Genomic DNA, 20,977 nt, shown 5'->3' with positions numbered 1-20,977 from the left:
GCCGACCCATGTCCGCCCCTCTTGGAGAGCCCGGCAAGCTACTGAGAGTATCGAGCCCGCCCAGCAGAGCCTGGCAAGCTACCCGGGTGTATTGAATATGCCAAAAACAGTAACAATAAGTCTCACAATGAGAGACGTTACTGGCGCCCGCTTGAACAAATCGATGAGCAACGGGATGACAGTGACAGTGACTTATCACTAATCATCAGGGAAATGCAGATCAGAACAACAATGAGATATCATCTCACACCACAGAGACTGGCATACATCCAAAATAACAAAAGCAATCGTTGGCATGGATGTGAGGAAAAAGGGACTCTACTTCACTGCTGGTGGGAATGCCAACTGGTTCAGCCCTTTTGGAAAACAATATGGACATTTCTCAAAAAATTAGAAATTGCATTCCCATTTGACTCAGCAATACCACTTCTGGGAATATATCCTGGAGATGAAAAAAATTACAGTAGAAATGACATCCACACTTGTATGTTTATTGCAGAATCTGGAAAAAACCCGAGTCCCTGAGAACAGGTGACTGGTTAGAGAAACTTTGATACATCTACACAATGGAATATTATGCAGTTGTTAGAAAAGATGAAGTCATGAAATTTGCATGTAAGTGGATCAACATGGAAAGTATCATGCTAAGTGAAATGAGTCAGAGAGAGAGAGAGAAACAGACATAGAATGACTGCACTCATTTGTGGAATATAAAGTAACATAATGGGAGACTAATACCCAAAGATAGTAGAGATAGAGATAGATATAATGCCTTACTTTAAAGATGAAATGAAACCACCTTTAACATGCTAATAAAGAACAAGTACTCATGAAAAGAAAAATAGGTTAGTTATTTTAACGGTGTTTATTTAATGCTAACATATCTATTTTTATCCCTGTTTTTCACTTCTTGGACACTTGGGTACGTTTTATAGTTTATAGTGCCAAAGAGTTGTCACTACCTGCATCCTCATCATGCACAGTAATCACTTTTCGTGTATGCATAGATACCATAGCTCTAGCATCTAACTTTGTAGTGTGTCTGTGACCAGGAAAAATATCTGGTTCAGAAAGGGTCATCTCAACCTCTTAGAATTCAAATAAGAGGGAGTAGGATAACTCAGAGCTATTTATCAGCATTTCCTTAGTAGTGGAAAAAGGTGAGCTCTTTGTACCTAAACACAAGTTTGGCTGAATATCTCAGTACCAATGGCTTTTGCCTCTTTTGTAGGGACCACCCACACCACAAAAGAAAAGAATGAAACAAAATCGGGGGGAAAAGAGAAGAAATGCTCTAAGAGCTCAGTAACACTTATAATACTGGTAGAAAAACAGATATTGGCGACCGAATCATAAGTGATTATGAGGATTGGAACTATAAATTTATAGAAGTCATTAATTTATCTTAATTTCTGCTTGTCCTTATATAGGTGAGTTGATTTTAAACATTAAGTGTGTTTTAATAAGTTTAAGATGGTCATCTCAGATAATGTGTTATGGTTTAAATGGCAGTTCTTTTTTTCCTTTCTTAATGGTTCACAAAACACTGGTGCAAATTATAATCTATGCATTGGTGAATACAGCAATATTTACTTTAAATGACTTCCTTTAAGGTGAAGTGAAATAAAGAGCAGGAAGCATGAAATTGGTTTCCAAGATTCCTAACTAGCAGACAAAACTCATAAAACAGATGAAAAGGAAGAATTTAGAAAGAGAAGCTGTTATGAGGCAAAATATGTTATGCATTCAATTTTGAAGTTATTGGAATGAGGGAATGCAAACAAGTGGAGACCCAGTGGGGGCTTGAAAACAAAAATCTAACATAAAGGATCTCTTAGGACTAAGACATTTTTCATCTTTCTGATATTGGTGTTACAAGCTGAAGCATGACAGTTTATTAACTCAGGAATGAAAACAAAATTCTTAGGAAGGAAAGGGATAAAAGAACAAAAGAGAGAAGAGAGAGAGAGAGAGAGAGAGAGAGAGAGAGAGAGAGAGAGAGAGAGAGAGCCTTCTGGACCATGACTAAAGCTAATGAAAGGAAAAAGGCAAGAAGGTAGCAGAAAGACACAAATTCAGAAGGATCTCTGCTGCGACACTGAAGTCAAAGGAATTTCTCCTGATTGTGTCCCTGAGTAGGTGTCTGTGATAATTGCTTTGTAAAACAGTACAGCTTATAAATAAAAGTCTGTGGGCAGCAACAGAAAAACAACACATACGTTTTCAGTGCTACTGAGTCTGTCTGGCCCTGCCCACCAGTGGTTTGGGGATCTACTTAGTTCAGACTACAGAACACCCACACAAAATTTCTTCTGGATGGCAACAGCCAGCACGTCTTCCACCTCTTCATGCTGACTTCTCTTCGCCTCCTCTCTCCTCCAAACATAGGCTGGGAGATTACACCCTCTCTGTGTCAAGACGGCACATTTGAAATTGCCTGTGGCACCCACATTTTTTTTATTTGCCTATAGTCTTTAGGATTTTATAAAGTATATTTGGTCTTTACAATTACTATCTAGCAAATTTTTTTAAAAACCTCAGTATGTATGATATAGGACTGGAGTGATAGCACAGCGGGTAGGGCGTTTGCCTTGCATGTGGCCAACCCAGGTTCGATTCCTCTCTCCCTCTCGGAGAGCCGGGCAAGCTACCGAGAGTATCCCGCCTGCGTGGCAAAGCCTGGCAAGCTCTCTGTGGCGTATTAGATATGCCAAAAACAGTAACAACAAGTCTCACAATGGAGACATTACTGGTGCCTGTTTGAGCAAATTGATGAACAACGGGACAACAGTGCTACAGTGCTATGTGAAATATAAAGAAACTTCCCAAGGGAATATCAAAAGCCCAATGGCAATAGAAAAAAATTGCAAAACTAACTGGTCTTCAGTAGGAAGCTTGTCACTGGGGAAGGGCGGGGGCATATAAGTTAGAAAGGGGAACACCAGGACAATTGGGAAGGGGACAATATTTTTGTTTGAGTTTGGTCAGTTTTTCAGTTCTAAACTTACAGAAGTGGAAATTCATCGTATCAGCTCTTAGGCTGAATTGCTTCATTCTTTCAATACTAAGACTCACCATGTTATAATAATAATAATATATGTAACATGTAATGGCATTATGTAACTTCTGATCATTGCTGCATCATATTTTACAGTATGGCTATATACAATGGACCCGTTGTATTTTTTTTATGAGTTTGGGGTGCTTTACGTTCTTAGCTATTACACTGAGATTAAGAGTTATACAAGATATCCAAGAGATTTTATAGAAAGTATGAGTCTTAGTGAATGTGTGGCTTTAGTTTTACTAGAATCTTACTAGAATATTAAGTATGAGTTTTCTTTTTGCTTTCATCTTCTTACTGTGAGAATTTTCATTATACTTTGGTTTGGTAGGTCTCTAATCATACAAGGACTGTGATTTTCATGTTATTTCTGTAATTACTGGTTTGGATTTGTAATATTTTTTAGATTGATCATTTGGGACCACTTTTAAAGTTAGGCTCTCCATTTCTTATTGATTTTTTGGGTGATGTTTACATATTTGGAGTACCCATTTGTCTTATGTTTCTCAAATTTCTTCTCCCACTTTATGGCACACAACTTCAATGCAGCTGAAATAATTTATCTTTTCCTTTATGGCTAAAAAAATTTCTTCTCAATCCAAAAGTCACAAAAACAGTCTTCCTTCTAGATCCACATAATTGGCTTGAAATCCTTGGGACCAGCCAGATGTTTTGGAACATAGACTATTTTAAACTATAGGAAAGTTACTGTGGAATATACAGCATATATTCTGTAATACTCTGAACAACTGGGAAAGCTCCCACAACAATATATTAACCAGTCCTGCAGGAAAATATATAGTCATGTAAGTGATACATAAGTAATGACTTTTTACTGAATCAGATTTTTCATCAAATGAGTTCTAACATTGGTGCTTTGGAAGCCTAGGACTGTTGTAGTTAGAAAAATGTTTTAAAAAATTGAACTCATATTAGTACTATTGATACCAACAGTATTATTTCAAAGTGAGGAGGAAACTTAATGGTGAAGCCTGGAACTGTAAAGGTATGAATAAAGATACTTTACTACTGATTCAAGTTATTCAATGGCTTTAAGCTCCGGGATCACTTCTGGTAAGGATTACTCCTGGCTGGCTAAGGGGACCATATAGGATGTTGTAGATGGAACCTGCTTGGTTTGTACAAAGCAAACTTATATCCACTGTACTATCAATTCCAACCCCCTCTGTTTTCTTTCTTTTTTGGTGTTTGGGCAACACCTGGTGGTGCTCAGGGCTTACTCCTGGTTCCTTGCTGAGGGATCACTTCTGGTGGGTTTGGGAGATTACATGGGGTGCCAGCAATTGAACTGGGGTCAACTGCACGTGAGGCAAGTACCATAGTTGCCGTACTATCTTTCTGGCCCCTCTTTTTCTCGTCTTAAATACTAAAACAAAACAAAACAAAAAAACTTGTTTAAAATCACCCAATATGGGAGCTGGGGAGATAGATTATGGGATTAGGGGCATGTTTTCATGTAGGAGGCTAGATTTGGTCTCCCAGCACCTACAAAAACAAACAAAAACCACCCAAAATACATATAAAACATATGAACTTACAATTATTTAATTTAAAGTAGACTTTTCCAACTCAGAAATCATCAAAGCCTTTTTGATAGCAAGCTTCCCTTTATAGATATATTCTAGAGGTAATGAGTGACTCTGGTAACAAATGCAATCCAACACTTGAGCCCATTAACTATTATGAAAAGACTTTCCACATTGTAGTTGATTGGTGGGACTTCATACAATCACACTGAAATCAATTACACTGAACTTAGAAAGGGTCCAACACTAGCACTAAGTGAAGAGCTGTAATTGATTATAAATTTGACAAGTATTTACGAGAACTACATGAAGTAGTCAGAATCTGTTAAGCCAGATGCCAAAAGACTGATTGACCTTTATCACAAACGTTCTTTAAAAGAAACAGGGACCCAAGCGATTGTGCAGTGGGTGGGGAGTTTGCCTTAGATGAAGCCAAGCCGGGTTTGATCCTCCACATCCCATATGGCCCCGCAAGCATCACCAGGAGTAACCTCTGAGCATTGCCAGGTGTGACCCCAAAAGCAAAAGAAGCCTAAATAAATAAACAACAGTACAGTGGAGACTGTACTTGCCTTGGGAGGCCCACCTGGATTCAATCCCCTGCACCCATCCCATGATCCTATAAACACTGCCAGAGAGTGATCCTGAGTGCAGAGCCAGGAATAATCCCTGAGCATTGTTGGGTGTGGCTCCAAAACAAAACAAAGCCACAAAACCCAGACAAACAAGCAAATAAATAGTTTAGGGATAAACCATTCATACAGTTAAAGGTGTATCCTTCAAAACATCTGAAGCAGATTTTTCCCTCATTCCTTTAAAAGATAAAAGTGCTTTAGTAAAAAAGTCAAAAGTAGAATCACTGCATCACTGTCATACCATTGCTCATAGATTTGCTGGAGTGAGCACCAGTAACCTCTCCATTGTGAGACTTGTTACTGTTTTTTGGAGTATGGAATACGCCAGGGTAGCTTGCCAGGCTCTGCTGTGCAGGTGGGATACACTGGGATACACTAGGTAGCTTGCCGGGAGGAGCGGAGGAATCCAACCTGGGTCCGCTGGGTGCAAGGCAAAAGCCCTACCTGATGTGCTATCGCTCCAGCCCGAAAGTAATATGGAAACAGTTAATACAAATATTAATCTTCCCCACTTTCCTGGACAATTTGTACTACCTTTTGCAAATTTCAGCTACAAGTCCACAGATCCTAGCCGGAAATCCTAAACCAGGGTCAGATCCCGCAAACACTTATTTCAGAGGACTGTAGCGCTGCCTTTATACTCTTTCGTTAGAGGTCTCCAAGATAACTTAAACATCTACTTCTCCATCCACCCATGAGAGAGCCCTGTTAAGGGCGGAAGAAAAGGTGATGGCGATAAATGGACGAGGATGAAATTTCAAAGTGGGATCTGGAAGATGAGCCTCCCCGGGTCTCCGCTGGGTCACTCGTTTGTTCTGGAACCGTTTCTTTTATTTATCTTTCTAAGCACCGAGGAGCTAAGCGTTCATGACTCGACAGCCTAGTCCAGTTTCCTCAGCTGGAAACTTCCAAAGTCGCTTTGTTGGGCACATTAAGTCTTCCCCGCGGCGCCGGGTGAAAAATTCACTATCAGGGCTGGAGCGATAGCACAGCGGGGTGGGCGTTTGCCTTGCACGCGGCCGACCCGGGTTCAATTCCCAGCATCCCATATGGTCCCCCGAGCACCGCCAGGAGGAATTCCTGAGTGCAGAGCCAGGAGTGACCCAAAAAGAAAGAAAAAAAAATTCACTGAATCGCCCAAGTAGTGAAAACGTGCAGCAGATTGTACCGACCCCTCTAGGTCAACGCCTCCCCGGAAGTGACCGGGTCTGGGCCGCCAGTCTCCACCTCACGTCCTCAAGCTCCGCCTCCTTCCCAGGAGACCCGGAAGCTACCGTGCCCCGGGCGGGAGTAGGACCGGAAGTACCGCCCCCTGAACTGCAGACGGTAGCTCGTTAGGGTCATTCCAGGAGGGGGTGGGGGGGCGTTGCTTGTCGAAGTGGGAAAGTACGAACCTCACGCCGGCGAGGTGACCCTGCGGCGCCGGCACTCGGCACTGCACCCTCCCTTCATTGTCTGTTGGGCTGCCGAGACCTTTCCTGCGGCCGGTGCGGAAGGGAACGGCGGCTCTGGAGGGGCTGGTGGGGAATCGGCTGGCTGGCGGGTGCCCGTGCGGCAGGCGTGGAGCTTGGACCGGGAGGTCGTTGGCTCAGCGAGCCTCGGCTGCTGGGAAAACCTGGTAGCATTCTCTTTCCTGCCCGGCAACACGAACCCCCGTGCATTTGTTTGAACTACTTCGGTTCCAACAGAAACGTTGAGAACTGGGCGCCGTCCTCCAATTAAACACCGCGGTGGGAAACAGGATTTTTAAGAAGTGACAGGCAAGGAGGGCTGTAATCCTCACTCACGGCTTTCTTAGACTGTCGGTTTGCATGGTGCAGGGAATAAGCGTCAAATGGATTTTTAGGGTCACTTATTTCAGTTGCATCACGGTAGTCCCGGAGGAGTGTTGGAGGGAAGATTTTTAACCCAGATTTCAAGTGCATTGTTAATGGCAAATGTTATTTTGGCCAACAGCTTGATCGCAGCAGGAATGGCAGCACCATCCATGAAAGAAAGGCAGGTTTGCTGGGGAGCGCGGGATGAGTACTGGAAGTGTTTAGATGAGAATTCAGAAGACACTTCTAAGTGCAAGAAGTTAAGAAGTTCATTTGAGTCAAGTTGTCCCCAGCAGTGGGTAAGTCTAATGAGTTTGTTCAAAGCCTGGACAGAGCTCGGCAGGTCACCAGGCTCATGGTCCTCCGCATACTTTTGTCCTTCACATGCTGCTTCCTGTGCCTGTCGTGCAAGATAGCGGATTGGGGATAACTTGTCTTCAGCCTCATATAGTACCAGAAACTTCATCATAAATCAAGTCGATTTAATACAAGAGCCCTTTCTCTATGCATGCCATTATAATTCACTACCCTAGCAGTTTCATCTCTAGCAGCCACTGATGTTTTGGAATGATTCCCTGTTTGTCAAATGCCAGTGCCAGTTTTGAGTTTTTTGTCTTTGTTTGCTCGTTTTATTTTTTTTTTTCTCAGTGTTACACACTCTCCCAACGTTATCTTATCTCTAGCAATCCCTTGAACATTTAATGCCCAGTTGTTATCTCCAGCTGGTTCTATCACTTCGGAAGAAACTAGTGTAAACACTCCTTGGGTGTTTACAAAGACCAACTTTGATGTCTGTACATATAAAGGTGAACTTAACCGTTCCTCATCTTTTACACAAAAGGACTTTGCTCCCATGTTGCCTCACAGAAAGAAAACACCAACACATCTTGCTTCCTTCTTGTGAACAGTTCTTTAGCTGTAAAGGCTTGTGCTGGGATATCTAGGGGCTAGTACAATAGCCCTGCAACAGGGACACATTCTATATGTTTAAGGAACAGAAAGAATGGCAGAAGTTAGGGTCAGAGAGCTCAGAGGAACAGTGACTTTAATTGATAAGAGTTTTTTGTTTGTGGGGTACAAGTGGCAGTGCCCTGGGGGTACTCCTGGTGGTGCTTGCAGAAACCATATGGTACTGAGATTGAACCCAGGCCTTCTGCATGCAAAGATGTGCTTCAGCTTTCTGGGAAATAATGGAAAGCCCCTGGAGAGCTTTAATTTTTGTTTTGGTTTGGTGGCCACACCAGGAAGTGTTCAGGGTTTACTCCTGCCTCTACACTCAGGGACCACCCCTTGTGGAGCTTGAGGAAACATATGTGGTACCAGGGATCGAATCTAGGTTGGCCACAAACAAGGCAAAATGCTTCACTCACTATACTGTCTTTCCAGCTCCTGATTTTGGGACTAAGGAGACTAGAATGACAGTTGAAAGATGGTGGAGTCAGTGTTTTGGCATCAGTAAGGAACCAAGAGGGAAAGTGAAAAAGTGGTGATTGGAACATGAAATGTTCAGAATTGGGATTATGGAAGAACTGTAGTTGTTGATGAGTACAAGATCGATCTAGGCCTTGATCTTTGAAGTAATTCTGGTTGGAAGACAAAACTACTGAAGTAAAATGACTTTCTCTCTTGAAAACTGTGAGAAAAGGGTAATAGAAGAGTGATTTAGTACATTATATATGATTCAGGGTACCCAAGAGTTAATGGGTACTGCTGGAGAAAATGGAAGCCAGAAACCAGCAAAGTTATGGATGAGTCCAACAAAGATGGTTAGCAGTTTTACAACAAGTATTTTCTCTACTGTAGTATTTGTTGACAGCCACTTTACCATTTAAAACTATTTTATGTGAGAAGATGGACAGTAGATAGGAAGGGGAAGAAAAGCATCATATGGGTGTATTCTGTGTGAGACATTTTGTTTTCATTTGCTCTGATTTTCATAGACTCCTGTGAACTACTACTGTATCTTCTTTACACCGTAGGAACTAAAGCTTAGGCAAAATTATTCAATATTAACTAACCAGCATAGCAAGAGTTTTGATGCAGGTTTCCAAAGTTTGTTCTTTTATATAACATTCACAAAGAATAAAGCTATAAACAAAACCACTGATATTTATAATCAATAGTTGAATCATGAAGCATTATTTTTTTACATAGTCTTAACTAATGTGCTGTCACAAGAAAGGATTTATTCTTTTCTTTTTGGGTCACACCCAGCGATGCACAGTGGTTATTCCTGGCTGTACAGTCAGAAATTACTCCTGATAGTGCTCAGGGGACCATATGGGATGCTGGGAATCGAACCTGGGTTGGCCATGTGCAAGGCAAACGCCCTACCCACTATGCTATTGCTCCAGTCACAAAAGGATTTATTATTCTCTAGCACTTTATTTCCTGTAGAGCACACTCATCAGACTAATTTGAACTAAAGTCCAGTTAAAAAAATATTTTTGATTGTCATTAGGGCCACAAGTAGTGCTGGCCACAAGTAGCACATGGGGTCATATATGTACTCTGGATACAACCCAGGGCCTCAAACATTCAATACTTATTCTATCTCTTGGACTCTGTGCCCATCCTGATTAATGGTCTAATTTGAAGTTTCCAACCTTGTCATAACTTAAGAAGAAGCAACGATTCTAGCGTCATTCAAGTCTTTCAAAATTAAACAACATGTAATATATTTTATACTGATATGAATTTCAGATTTTTTCCCTAAATACCTTCAAAATGTTCCTAAATTCTCAGTATTTTGGCATTATTTGATTTGACTCATTTAGAGGATGTGTGTGTGTGTGTAGTACTGATATAAAATTGGTATATATACCACTAAAGTGCAGGATCCTTTTACCACACTCTCATCTTCTTTGCACCATACTCCAGGTCCTTCTCGACAGCCTTACTTCTGCTATCAGAGGAACGAGAGAGAAAGAGCGAGCGAGAGAGAGAGAGAGAGAGAGAGAGAGAGAGAGAGAGAGAGAGAGTACATATGCCCAACAATTCTCAGGGCTTACTCCTGGCTCTGTGCTCAGGGATCACTCCTGGCAAAGGCTCGGGTGGGTCATATGAAATTTGGGGAAATCGAACCTGGGTCAGTCACATGCAAAGCAAGCGCCCTACCTACTATACTTTGGCCCCCATAGGAAAACCTTTCTGCAGGTAAGAAAAGCCTCTCTTTTTGGCTTTTAAAAAGCTGCTGCCATTGTACTTGGCAGTAGTGTGACAGAGAAACCAACTTAAAAGCTGTTACAACACTCAGGGAGAAATGAGTATTATAGTAGTGCGAGGGGGGGGGGGAGAGAAGATCCCATGTCTGAGTAGATAGTTAAAATAATTGAAATAGATATTACAGGGGCTGGAGAGATAGCACAGCGGGTAGGGCGTTTGCCTTGCACGCGGCCGACCCGGGTTCAAGTCCCAGCATCCCATATGGTCGCCAGGTGTGATCCAAAAAGCAAAAAAAAAAAAAAAAAAGAAAAGAAATAGATATTACAGAAGAAAACTGGTGAGGAGCAAAGTTTGACAGGGTGGGACTGAAATAGCAATAGGACTTCTACAAGGAAATTGTCCATTAGACAGAGAAACATAAGAGATACAATGTTACAATGATACAATGATACATACAATGATACAAAGATACACTTTTCTCTGGTCACTTTTATACATCTGTGCCATCCCAGTTTGCCTAAGAACACTTGGAGGTAAGTCTGTAGTTCAACAGATTAGCAGGGTAACTGCACATCAGAGGAACTGTGGGCTTCTCATCAAAGGGAGGGGATTTGGGAAGGCTGGAGTTTAAACAAAATTAAGACTAAATTGGATTCAAGTTCCATTTTCTACATATATACTGAAAGTCTTGTTCAGAATCCCTAACTTTAAGTCCTGCACCTGGATTAGAAATCAGGGCTGCTTCTCGGTATCGGACTCCTTAGATCTTTCTTGGAAAACATGGGTGTTTCGTTCTTACTGCTTCAAAGAGCAAATTTTCTGATGACCTGTTATTATAGAGAATAAGGCTTCGGTGAGTAAGAAAGCAATCACTCAAAGTGGTGCAACAGAATACTCCATCCAGACACTTGATAACAATGTGTGCCATGTCTTTAAAAACCACAGTCACGAGACCTAAGAGATGTGAACTTAACATGGCATGTTTCTTATGTACATTTCTTAGAAAGGTTCCTGATTTATTAAGTCCTCAACAGGACATATAACCCCAAAGAGGTTAAGATACAACAGTTTACGCCACTTATTTCCCAAAGTATGCAATACTGTCTGGGGGAGGGGCTTTCTGTTGTTGCATAAAGAAGGATGATTTCCAGAAGGGTTCTAAGTAATTTAAGAGGGAAGTAGATCAAATACTTTGGAAACTTCCAGTCTACACCCACTAAAAATGTTTTATATGAAAGATAGTTTGTTTATATTCTAAAATATAGTTTGCTTATATCATTTATAGTTTATATTGAATAGGTTTTAATATTTAAAAACTTTTAGCTAAGATACATAACTTGCTCATATTTCAAACATTTTCTCAACAGATAAAATATTTTGATAAACGAAGAGACTACTTAAAATTCAAAGAAAAATTTGAAGCAGGAGAGTTCGACCCTTCAAAAGCACCTACAAAGACCTAGGCTATTGCTGAACTTTTTAGAAAGGTTGGAACTCTTCTTTCTGGACATCCAAGAATGCTCCACTGACTGGGACAGTACTAGGTTGAATCATGATAAAATCAATACTGGTTTCCATATGCATAATTCTTAATAATTAAAACTGACCAAGTAATGAAAGAGTCCATCATTCAAAGTATGAAGAACTAAAATTAATGGTGTAAGATGCATATTTTTCATTAGGAAAGAAATGTATATTTTAAGAAAATAAAGACTATTATGAAAATATATACTCATTTGTTTGGAGGTTGGGTGATAAATATAACAACCGTAGCACTGTCGTCTTGTTGTTCATTGATTTGCTCGCGCGGGCACCAGTAATGTCTCCATTGTGAGACTTGTTACTTTTTTTGGCATATCAAATATGCCACCACTAGCTTGCCAGGCTCTGCTGTGTGGGCGGGATACTCTGGGTAGCTTTCCAGGCTTTCTGAGAGGGACATAGGAATTGAACCCGGGTCGGCCGAGTACAAGGCAAACACCCTACCCACTGTCCTATGCTCCAGTCCAACTACAGTAACAACTGTAGATGCTGAAAATATACTTTTTTCAATATGTATCATCAAAGTTAGCATTTTAATACAGGTACCAAAATTTGAGGACTGGAAGAAAGTTGAATATAAATATAGCGGTAAAATGAAAGCCATCTGCAAAAAAACAAAAACCATATTATATATGGAAACAATTTTTTTCCCCCTAAAATTGTTGACATGGTAAGAATGTCCTCCATTTCTACCTATTTAACACTGTACTGGGTTCCTAGCTGTTTCAACTAAGACAAAAGAATAAAATGCATACAAATTGGGAAGGAAGAAACAAAACTGGCTCTAGTAACTGATATGATAATCTCTGTGGAAAATTCAAAAGTACTGCCAGAAAACTTAGAAATATTAAGTGAACTGTACTCTTAATTTGGTTGGAATTAAGGAATATAGAAGAAAATCATTCCTATATACCAGATAATAGTAACTGGAATAGTAAATTAAAATTTAAATAGTAATTTAAAAGTATAGGCTGAAATGATAAATGAAAGTAATTAATAAAAAGAATGCAAAATATATACAAAATAAAAATGATAGTACAGTGCATTTTTTATTTTTTAGAGCATCTGCCTTAAAAAGAATTCCAAAGTACACCATTTACATTAGCATTTTAAAAAATAAAATATTTAGGTATAAGTGTAACAATATGTGCAGGAGCTATATGCTATGAACTACCAAACACTTGAAATCAGATATATTTATTGAAAAAAAAATCTTCATAGATTTGAAGACTTAGTCTTGTTATGATAATACGAAGTTCCTAATTTGTCAGTTAAACAGTTCCATTCAAACCCTAAAAGCTTTTTGTTACATATTAACCAGATGATTCTAAATTTGTATGAAATGGCAAAAGAGCTAAGATAGCCAACATTTTTTTTAAAAAAGGAAAACTGGAGGACTCCTATTAGATGATTAGCTTCTTATAAAGCTAAAGGCAGTGTGTAGTGGTAAAAGTTTTATTTTTAAGTACAAAATAGAATCCAGTAATATACCCCACAAAAATAAGAGCTGAGTTTGAGCACAGCTTCACTAGCAATTCAGTGGTTTCTTCTCAGCAAATAATGATGCCTCTGAACAGCAAGCCCTTACATATGCTTTATAGCCACCTTATTGAGAACAAAAACTAAAACCTCATAACCAATCACAGAACTAAATATAGTAAACTTTTAGAGGCAAATGATGATGTTGTCCAAGAGCAAAAGTACTGTGGGTAGGGCACTTGCCTTATATATGGCTGGTCTAGGTTTGATCCTTGGCACCCCATACGGTACCTCAGGCATTGACAGAGCCAGGAGTAAGCCCTGAGTACGCAAGGTGTGGCCCCAAAGACAAAACAGAAAATAATGAATCTTTGACTCAGGGCTTGAAAATGTAGGATTAGAAAACATCAGATTATAATTAATAAAATAAGGCTAAGTTAGACTTTATAAAAACTAAAACTTCTTGATCTATGAAAGATACTATTAACAGAATAATAAGAATGCAAAATACAATGCAAAAATAAAGCCCCTTTAGAAAACAACTGTGGAAGATTCTTATAAATTTAATATGCTTTATCTTATGATCCAATAATCCTAATTCTATATATTTCACCAAATAACTTGAACAAATGTTTGCTGTAGCTTTACTTATAATTGCCAAAGCCTTGGAAGCAACTAAGATGTCTACAACAGAAAAATAGATAAACAATACATCTATACAATACTACTCAGCAATATGGATTTATGTACTGTGGATGAGCCTTAGAGCAAAAATAAATGCATTTTGCTCTAAGAATCATGTACTATTGTAAATCATAATGCCTACATTTAAAAAAAAATAATTCTAAAAGGCCACCTTTTAGATAGGCCACCTATACCTCTTCCACATACATCTTTTCCTCTAATTAGTGTACGTACCACTAAGCCTGGTATACGTTTAAAATATGGTCAGTCAAAATTGCACTGAATACATTACCCTACTGGACAGGAAAGTATAACCTGCCTCGCCTTCCATGTGCTCAGAACACGTACACAGCTAGTATCCATCGTTCTGTTGTTTACCCTCAATAGAGTGGCTGACAGAGCCACGGTTTAGTGCTGCTGCCCAATATGATAAATATGATAAGATATGATATGATAAATTCTGTACCTCACTTTGCTAGGCCAGGCAAAGACCAAAAGGCAAACTTTGGTTTCTACTAAAAATGATCACTTTTACAAAGATACAAAGTTGGAGATTTGATATCTGAACTATTATTGAATGGGAGACCATCTACCTGTTTATGAATATGGAAAAGGCAAAAAAAAAATAGACGAGGGGTGGTGAATAGGAACATGGCTATGAAAGCGAAAAAGTTTCACTGTATTTGTGAAACCCCATAAAGTTATGCTATAAGGAATAAACATTAAAACAAGAACTCATATTTTGGAGAGATTCCTGTTTGGAATAAAAGGCTAAAGACAAAAAGAACTATATACAAATTGATAATTTTGTTACAGTAGTTCGAAAACTATAACTATGACAACAGGAAAAAAAATCAGTTAAAAATAAGCATTCACCTCTTGGCTAATATTAGAATCTTGAAGTGTGGCTTGTCAGGGATAACAACTGAACAGCATGTTAAACTATCTAGAAACTATACTGACATTTACATAGATCAGCAGACACCTACATTTCCCATTCTACTTCTGTAGTAACAGGCACATTGAGCACCCAGAACTTTGTTTCTGTATCTGTACTAAATTAAACCAGTGCACCTTGGAGCAATGTCTCATTCTAGAACTGGGATAGAACAAATAAAAGATACGACTAGAACATTATGTAATGTCAGAAAGTACATTTTTTTCTTTTTTGCATTTTGGGTCACACCCGGCGATGCACATGGGTTACTCCTGGTCATGAACTCAGGAATTACTCCTGGCAGTGCTCGGGAGACCATATGGGATGCTGGGAATCGAACCCAGGTCAGTCACGTGCAAGGCAAACGCCCTAGCCACTGTGCTATCGCTCCAGCCTCAATTTTTTTTTTTTTAAGGCAGGGGTGGCAGAGCATGATATCAGAGGGCCAAAGAGCTTAACAAGTTGAGTATACGGGAAATGTACATTTGACGCCCACAGCACTGCATGGTACCCTGAGCATCACCAGAGGTCCCCCTTATTGGGTATGAAACAAAATAAAAAACAAAAGAGCCAACCATTCGCACTTAATACACTAAATATAGAGATAACTGAATAAGAAAAAGTCCTGGTAGAATTCCAACTAATAAATGTATAAATAATTATGACGTACATATTGAGTCTCAGCCATAGAAAAATGACTATAATTTTTTCTACAGGCAATATCCTGTAGAAAATACCAGGCAGTATTTATTCATTGATGAATGTTAAGGTAAGTGGTCAATGAATTTGATAGTGCTGAATGGTAGACTTGCTGCTGGGTGCAACGTGGTATTTACATCTATGAAGATATACACCTACACCCCTGAAACTCACGTAATTCTGTAAACCAACAGTAAATTAAATGTAAAAATAGTGGTCAAAAAGTTCAAGAGAAACACTGTATCGGTATAGCCTAAAGGTAACCCACCAACATACTTATTAGTGTGGCAGTTCTAAGAAATTCTATGACATTCTTACCTCTAAGAAGTGAAAGCTTATTTTCTCTTGAGTATAAGTCAGTGGACTTAAACTATGGGAAGAAGGCAACTAGCTGCTTTAGAGAATATGGTAAACCCTGCCTTAAACAATGATCTAGGTCAGAAGTCCTGTTGATTGATATGTTATCAGATGCGCACTTCATCTCTTCCGATAACCTCACTAGGAAATACCAAATTCAAATGATCAGACATTCAGGAGGTATCAATACTTTTCAAGTGTCAAGATCATGAAAGACAAGGAAAAACAGACTGTCAGAGATCAGAAGAGACTTAAGAGACATGACTAAACGCAGAGTAGTGTAAAAAGAAGATTGGTAGGAAATAGGAAATCTAAAATAAATTGTATCAAAGTATAATTGGGTAAACAGTACCAGAATCAATATCAATTTCTTAATTTTGATAAACTGCCAGTTCTCTAACATTCTATAGAAGGGGTTGAAGTGACAGTACAGTAGGTAAGGAATTTATTTGCTTTACACACAACTGACCCAGGTTCAATACCCAGTATCCCATGTCTCCCAAGCCTGCCCTGATCATCACAAGCTGTGGCATAAAAAATAAAAATCCTATAGAAGTATCAACAGCGAAAGGCATTTAGTAACTGTATATGATCGTTGCACTCTTCTGTGAAATAAAAAATTATTTCAATGAAACTGCAAATAAAAAAATGTATAGGTAATGCCCGCATTGGAGAGCCTGGCAAGCTCCCCGTGGCATATTCATATGCCAAAACCAGTAACAATGATGGGTCTCATTCCCCTGACCCTGAAAGAGCTTACAATGAGGCACCATTGGGAAAGACGAGTAAAGTGAGGCTGTTAAAATTCAGGGCTAGGACGAATGGAGATGTTACTGAGACCTCTCGAGAAAATCGATGATCAATGGAATGATGATGATGATGATGATGATGATGATGATAGGTAATATACTGAAAATTTAAATATTATTTAAATTATAATTGAAGACATAAGTGAAGTTCATCTAATCATTTAGATGGTGATAAACGATTATTGTTAATGTGATACAAATATCAAAAATGAACAGAACAGAAATTCAACCCTTTTGAGTAACAAACTCACTTATATTGATGCTGCATAAGGGCAATTAACCTTTTTTTGGATCTATATCGATAGTTGTCTAAATCTAGACATTTTTGGTTGCTGGTCTGGGGCCACCCCTAGCCGTGCTCCAGGCTCACGTCTGGCTTAGTGATCCGGGATCACTCCTAGGGGAGCTCAGTGGACCATACTGGGTGCAAGGGCTCAAACCTGGGTTGACTGTGTGCAAAGTAAGTGCTTTACCCGAGATTATCTCTTTGGTCCCAAACAGAAACTTTTAAACTACTATTTGAACTGGTGAGCAAAGATGGTACATGGAAATCTTTCTAACTACTTCATTTGAATGATTATTGTAAAAAAACTAAGGCATGCCGAGGGGCGCGCGCACTCGTGGGCTCTCTGGGCGGCTCTGTCTCTCCGCCCGCGTTTGGTGCCCTGGAACCAACTTTTCTAAAAATATCATTATACTCAGTCTCAAATTCGGTGTGTGCAACCGAAGGAAGAAGGCCAAACTGGTTGCTCGATCAGTTTATTTCATTCTCTCTCTCCGCTTCTCTCCTGGCCCTGGATTCTCTCTCTGGATCTCTGGATCTCGCCCCCCAACCCACTCTTACAGCCTAGTTAAATCTCTCCAGCATGAGGGGGTTGGGGTGTACACCTAGGTGTGGTCACAATCAATAGGGTAAGGTTCCTTTCCCTTAGGGGATGCTTCTCCTAGGACTTAATTCTCTTTCAGCAGGAGGATCCACCCAAGGGCGGAGTCCCATGAGTGTGTTTCTCTTCTCCTCAGCCAGCAAACATATAAGAATTCAGAATATTAATCATTTTGTATGGACACAATAAGAGATGCATTAAAGCTTATAGAATTGCTCTCCTGGGACCATCTCAATCTCAGACTACAGTGCTCAGGCCAGATCAGTCTTTCCTGTCCCTAGCAGGATCCTAGTCTCATCATCACTTTTGGATCATGACAGCATTTGTCTATGATCAAGCTCTTAAATTATAGTTAAGAATTAAGCACTTTGGCCAGGCCCATCTCGATGCCAGGGTAGCACATAACTCACCGCTTGCCCTGGATCCGTCCCGTCCCTCATCGGGACCCTGCTTTTAGGGTGCCAGGAACTGAGGGCAACTGAGGCTTAAGTGGAGAAAGCAGATGCCCGGGAGGGAATAATATTCGAAGCCAATTAAATCCCAAGTTACAAAAGCATAATATTGTCTTCTCGTGTCCATACAAAAAGGACATTGCTTTAAAGTAAATTATTCAAAAGGCATAAGGGGAGGAGAAAGGCAATATTAACTTATAATATAAGTTCAGTATCCTAGGAAGGTCTGACTTTACAGATTAGCAGAGTCAGATTAGGGGGAGAAGCTGATTAACTCTTTTTGGGGAAGAGAGCATAGAGAAGTGATTACAGCTAAACAAAGGGATGGGAGAGATTCAGTAACACCTTGGTGGGTGAGACTGGGGTAAGCCTAAACTCTGGGAAAAACCAGGACAAGCTACTCGTGGCAAGGGGGAGAGAACAAAGTAATGTCATCCTACAATTATGATATACTTCATGGTTTTAAATGAAAACTGTCTTCCCCGGGGCCCCTCGGAGGGTATGGGCTCCAGCTTCCCTCCCCACCCTGAGCAGAGCTCCTGGAGGCCGAAGACCACTGGAACCTAGCTACAGCCATGCTGGAGGCCCCTCTCCACACGTTCAGACAGGCCTCATGCATGAAGGAACCGGCAGAGGAACCCAGGTGTGTGTAATCCCATCAACGGCCAACATCCAGAGAGACACTTAAAAGCAAGCTCTCAGAAGCTATATCTTTAGCTTACTTCTCCCCCTGGGAGGAACTAGCAATCTTCTGAGAGTTTCCTGCCCACATGGGACAGCCTTGCAAGCTTCCCATGGTGTATTCATATGCAAAATCCAGTAACAAGCTGGATCTCATTCCCCTGACCCTGAAGAGCCCCCAGTGCAACATTGTTAGGAGGGCTGAGTCAAGATCTCAGGGAAAGGACAAAATGAGATGAGATATTACTGAGCCCGCCCGAGAAATCGGTGATTAACGGGATTTTGTAATTTTGTGATTTTAAATGAAAACCTATGGTCACATTAAAACCTATGTGCCAGAAGCGACCCCTGAGCAGAGCCTGAAATAAGCCCCGAGCACTGACATTCTAATCATCTCCCAACAAAATAAAAAATTTGAGACTGAGTATAATGATATTTTTAGAAAAGTTGGTTCAGAATCTTGCCAAGCATGTTTCTACCTGAAAATAAGTAGATCACAGCAGCAAAAGGAGGTTAGTAACTCCTTTTTGTGTGAAACCTTTGTTTCCAGCCCACCATGCTTCCTTATGACTTAATAGTACAGTATTTTATTCCATAGATAAAATCTGTCTTAATTTTACCTTACTCCTGGGTACTCTATAAGTGTTGACAATACTTGTTTCTAAGAAAGTAATTACCTTTTAATAGTGTTCCATGATTGCTTAAAATACTTTATTCAAATAGCAATACAATTTAGCTAAATAAATGTTTATTAAAGGGGACATTTTATATTTAAGGCACATTAAAACGTCTTGGCATCACGTTGCAGAAAAATAAAATCAAGTTCTTCCTAGTAAATGTCATAATTGTTAGTCCAAAGCATTTCCAAAAATGTTTCAATAGCACCAATAATTCCTCTCACATAAAGCACAGACTTCATCATACATTGTCTGCAAGCTTAAGCAGCTGTTGTCTGGTATACTCCCAAATCAGCAGAGCTCCACTCACATGGACATTAAGTGAGCGAATAATTCCCTGTTGGGGAATTTCCACACAGACATCCAATTGTTGGATCAGATTTGCTGGAATTCCTTCATGTTCATTTCTGATTAAAAAAAAAAAAATGAAGGAGGTTATTTTTCTTATAATTAATTCTCATACTTTTTCTTAGATTCTGAATGTTACTGAAAGCAACAATACCAGTTGTGTATTGTACTGTGTAATAAGTGTAACAAAAAAAGATTACAGGTCAATTCTGTATGTTTATTTATGTTGACCTCATCATCTAAAATGTAGTAAAAACTAATAGGGCTTCCAATAGACTTTACAGATCAAAAGTGAAGCTGTAGTATGTACATAGCTCTTAGCAAACTGTAAGATTTCTGGAATATTTTCCAGTCCAAGACTCACAAAATAAACACCCATCAAGAGAATTTTCTTACCCCAACAAAAGTAGAGATTTCTCAGGAAAGCAATACTGAGTCAGATCTAAACTTCTGGCAGTTTGTTCCACACCAATGATAGTATAACCTTCTGCTTTTTTCTGCTGCAGATAATCAAGCAATTGAGGTGGCTTTACCTTAAAATTCAAAAAGAGCAGATTATTCAATTACAGCCCTGCTTCGAACAAAATCTGCAAAAAAGTAAATGAAGCTTATTAAAAGGAAAAGGGAAAAAAAAGGGAAAGGACAGAAATTTTAAATTAAACCTCCCATCATGATAGTGCAAATAATTCCTAAATCAAAAGTCAGATTCAATGGCACACATTTTACTGAAAGGAATTCTTGTTACTGATGATTTCTAGGAACACACAATGTGAAAGATAATAAAGGAATGGCAGAACGAAAAAGAGCTCCAGTCTATGTATTATTCTAAAGTATGTTACTATAAATTCTACCAAAAACAGGCTGACACACGAAGATAGAGTATTCCAAAAGATTTTAACAAATACAGCTTTCAATAATCATATTGCACGCACCTCCACTAAAGGAAGCCAGTGTTCTGCTGAAACGCTGAGGTGCTGAAACTGTTTGTCCTTGATATAGTGCAGACTACCAACAACGAGCACCGAGGCCCCAAAAACCTCACAGGTCCGGCACAGTCCTACACACAACAAAATGCAATTACTGTTTCTAGTACATGAAGCTCGGTAGGTTCTACACATTCCTCTGAAGATCCCAAATAGGGTTAAATGTGTTCGTGGTGGGAGGGGGGGAGTGGGGGGAAAATACTACAATGGAAGAAGT

At 39.7% G+C, this 20,977-nt stretch overlaps 3 protein-coding genes across 8 annotated transcripts in view; 2 read left to right on the top strand and 1 right to left on the bottom strand.

Moving 5' to 3' along the window:
• Positions 1 to 7,335, top strand: part of SLC35F3 (solute carrier family 35 member F3) — a 528,189-nt gene extending 520,854 nt beyond the window's left edge. The window contains exon 9 of the transcript XR_008631432.1: positions 7,203 to 7,335. The gene's annotated coding sequence lies outside the window, so the exon portion shown is untranslated. The remainder of the gene's footprint in view (positions 1 to 7,202) is intronic.
• Positions 1 to 11,957, top strand: part of LOC101547632 (cytochrome c oxidase assembly factor 6 homolog) — a 59,306-nt gene extending 47,349 nt beyond the window's left edge. The window contains exons 1-3 of one of the 4 annotated variants that reach the window (XM_055147448.1): positions 6,610 to 6,733; positions 7,203 to 7,362; positions 11,596 to 11,957. In XM_055147448.1, the coding sequence (XP_055003423.1) occupies positions 7,219 to 7,362; positions 11,596 to 11,691 (240 nt within the window). In that variant the 5' untranslated portion in view covers positions 6,610 to 6,733; positions 7,203 to 7,218 and the 3' untranslated portion in view covers positions 11,692 to 11,957. Of the gene's footprint in view, positions 1 to 6,609; positions 7,007 to 7,202; positions 7,363 to 11,595 lie in introns of those variants that run through there. The other 3 variants (XM_004620378.2, XM_055147449.1, XM_055147450.1) reach the window with 3 other exon arrangements.
• Positions 11,958 to 19,480: 7,523 nt separating this feature from the next.
• The window catches only part of TARBP1 (TAR (HIV-1) RNA binding protein 1), a 71,987-nt gene continuing 70,490 nt past the window's right edge, over positions 19,481 to 20,977 (bottom strand). For all 3 annotated transcript variants that reach the window (XM_055147143.1, XM_055147144.1, XM_055147145.1), the window contains exons 28-30: positions 20,710 to 20,834; positions 20,174 to 20,310; positions 19,481 to 19,836 (exon numbers count right to left, since the gene is read on the bottom strand). In XM_055147143.1, the coding sequence (XP_055003118.1) occupies positions 19,671 to 19,836; positions 20,174 to 20,310; positions 20,710 to 20,834 (428 nt within the window). In that variant the 3' untranslated portion in view covers positions 19,481 to 19,670. The remainder of the gene's footprint in view (positions 19,837 to 20,173; positions 20,311 to 20,709; positions 20,835 to 20,977) is intronic.

This window comes from Sorex araneus, chromosome 9 (genome assembly GCF_027595985.1).
Source record: "Sorex araneus isolate mSorAra2 chromosome 9, mSorAra2.pri, whole genome shotgun sequence".
NCBI lineage: Eukaryota > Metazoa > Chordata > Mammalia > Eulipotyphla > Soricidae > Sorex > Sorex araneus.
This window is presented reverse-complemented; position numbering and strand designations above follow the sequence as displayed.